This window comes from Carlito syrichta, unplaced genomic scaffold (assembly GCF_000164805.1).
Source record: "Carlito syrichta isolate Samal-C Ts95f unplaced genomic scaffold, Tarsius_syrichta-2.0.1 Scaffold316469, whole genome shotgun sequence".
Taxonomy (NCBI): Eukaryota; Metazoa; Chordata; class Mammalia; order Primates; family Tarsiidae; genus Carlito; species Carlito syrichta.
Window position 1 is genome coordinate 529,019 of NW_007260565.1, and position 2,233 is coordinate 531,251.

A 2,233-nucleotide genomic window follows, 5' to 3' on the forward strand; every position below is an offset into this window, starting at 1 on the left:
TTCACATGCTCTACCCTGGATTTGTTTCTTTGGGGTAAGGAACAGAGCAAGGGCTGGTGAGAGACATAGGGTTTCAGCTTAAAAGTGGAAGGTAGGCTGGGTGCAGTGGCTCACGCCTGTCATCCCAGCACTTTGGGAAGCAGAAGTGAAAGGATTACCTGATTCCAGAGGTTCAAGACCAGCCTGGGGAATTGGCGAGACCATATCTCTACAGTAAGTCACAAAATTAGCCAGGCGTGGTTGTGTGTGCCTGTGGTACCAGCTACTTGGAAGGCTGAGGCAGAAGGATTGCCTGAACCCAGCAGGTTGAGGCTGCAGTGGCCGTGAGCATGACACTGCACTCCAGCCTGGGCAACAGATGAGACTCCGACTAAAAAAAAAAAAAAAAAAAAAAAGTGAAAAGTGGAGGATACCTCTTCCTCCCTCTGTTTTACTCTTTGCTGCTATGAGGCCAGAGGAGTTTAAGAGCACTGGAATGACACGGCTCTCCCCAGCACAGTGAGGCAGTTGAAGGGCTGGTGTCAGCTTCCAGGCATTGAACACGAGGGGGCGGCTCACTAGTCAGAACAAACACTGAGGCCACACTTAGAAGTATCTGTGTCTGTCGCCTGTCTTCCTCTTTATCCTCCAGACCCTACCACCTTCCCCCAATTCCAGACCTACACTCCCTCTATACACAGGCATTGGGACCTGGAACTCACTGTTTCATCTGTCTGTTCATCCAACTGTGCACTTATTAAACAAATATTTACTGAGTGCTAGGCACTTTGGGAAGCTCTGAGGATCTTATTGATAGTAAGGCAGACAGACTCTCCAGTTCATTCAATGAATTTTATTGCACATCTATGACGTGCCTGGCATTGTGCCAGGCACTGAGGTTCCACCCAGAAGTAAGACCCAGTCTCTCCTTTTCGCCCTCCTTCTCTCTTGTTCATTTATTCGTTCACTTACAAACATCTGTTGTGTTGACCGCTGCAGAGCCTGGGGTGCATTTTCCTAATCCTTCCATCTCTGGTGGCTCCGTGAAGTTCAGAGAGCCCAGCAACAGACTTTGCCACATCCCATGCAGAATGCTTCACTATTGCCAGGCTCTGGCCTGTGACCCCCAAGCTCTGGCTCTCACAGTTTGGCAGATGGAGACAACTGAGTTCCACTTTCCAGCCTGTTCTCTCCCACCCTGCTTCTTCTCAAAGGTTCCCCGGGGCCACAGATGCTCTTCCAACTCCCCTAATGCCCCCTCTGCAAAGTGGCCTAGTTGTGTGCCCTTCTCACTGCTCCAGTTCTGACTAGAAGGAAGAAGGGACAGGGCCTGGCCATCTACCCCAGGTCCTCTCTGTGTCCCCATGGCTCGCAGGTGTTTCCGATCCTAGCTGTTCCAGCTGGCCCGTGCAGGAGGCTGCAAGCGTGTGGTGAGGCGGCTGGGTTACCCATTAACTCAGCCATAAGGCGAAGGGCCAATGGGCAGCAGGTGGACTTGAGTCTCCTTTTTGTCCATGGGCTCGGGCTGCTGCTTCAGGCCCACCTGCAGCTCCAAGATGGTCTCCTGGTCTGTGATAACGAGAACACAAGCAATACTGCAGAGGAAGATGGTGCGAGAATTTGTGGCTGAGTTCATGAGCACATATGTCATGATGGTGAGTGGGTGGGCGGCATGGGGAGGGTGGAGCTCAGCAAGGTAGCCCATGACCATCCCCCTCACTGCAGACCCCATGGGTCACAGTGTCTATCCCCCGCCTCTGAATTGGGAACCTGGGGAAGAAGCAGAGGAAAGGAAGGAGAAGCCTTTCTCACCAAATCTTTCTGGGGCAGAAAGGGCTTGTAACATGGGATAGAATGAAACCATGGGCTGTCTGGGGCCATGGCTGGAAGGAGAAGGGGAACCAAGGGTAAAATGATTGAGGGAACCTTGAATGTCAGGTTTTGAGAAGTAATCCTGAGGGCAATGGGAAGCATGGAAGGTTATCAAGAAGGGGAGTGACGTGGTCAGATTTGGATTTTAAAAGGTAATTGTAAGCCAGGCTCAGTGGCTCAGCCTGTAATCCCGCGCCTTTGGGAGGCTGAGGTGAGGGGATTGCCTGAGTCTGAGGGTTCGAGACCCGCTTGGGCAATTTGGCGAACCCTCATCTTTACAATAAATCAAAAAATTAGCTGGGCATGGTAGTGTGTGCCTGTAGTTCCAGCTACTTGGAAGGCTGAGCCAGAAGGATCACCGGAGCCCAGTAGGTTGAGGCTG

General features: G+C 51.9%; 1 protein-coding gene across 1 annotated transcript in view; it reads left to right on the forward strand.

Annotated features, from left to right (window-relative positions):
* The first annotated feature begins 1,454 nt into the window (after positions 1 to 1,454).
* The window catches only part of AQP7 (aquaporin 7), an 11,424-nt gene continuing 10,645 nt past the window's right edge, over positions 1,455 to 2,233 (forward strand). Inside the window, exon 1 of the mRNA XM_008074480.2 lies at positions 1,455 to 1,634. Coding sequence (XP_008072671.1) covers positions 1,494 to 1,634 — 141 coding nt within the window. The 5' untranslated portion in view covers positions 1,455 to 1,493. The remainder of the gene's footprint in view (positions 1,635 to 2,233) is intronic.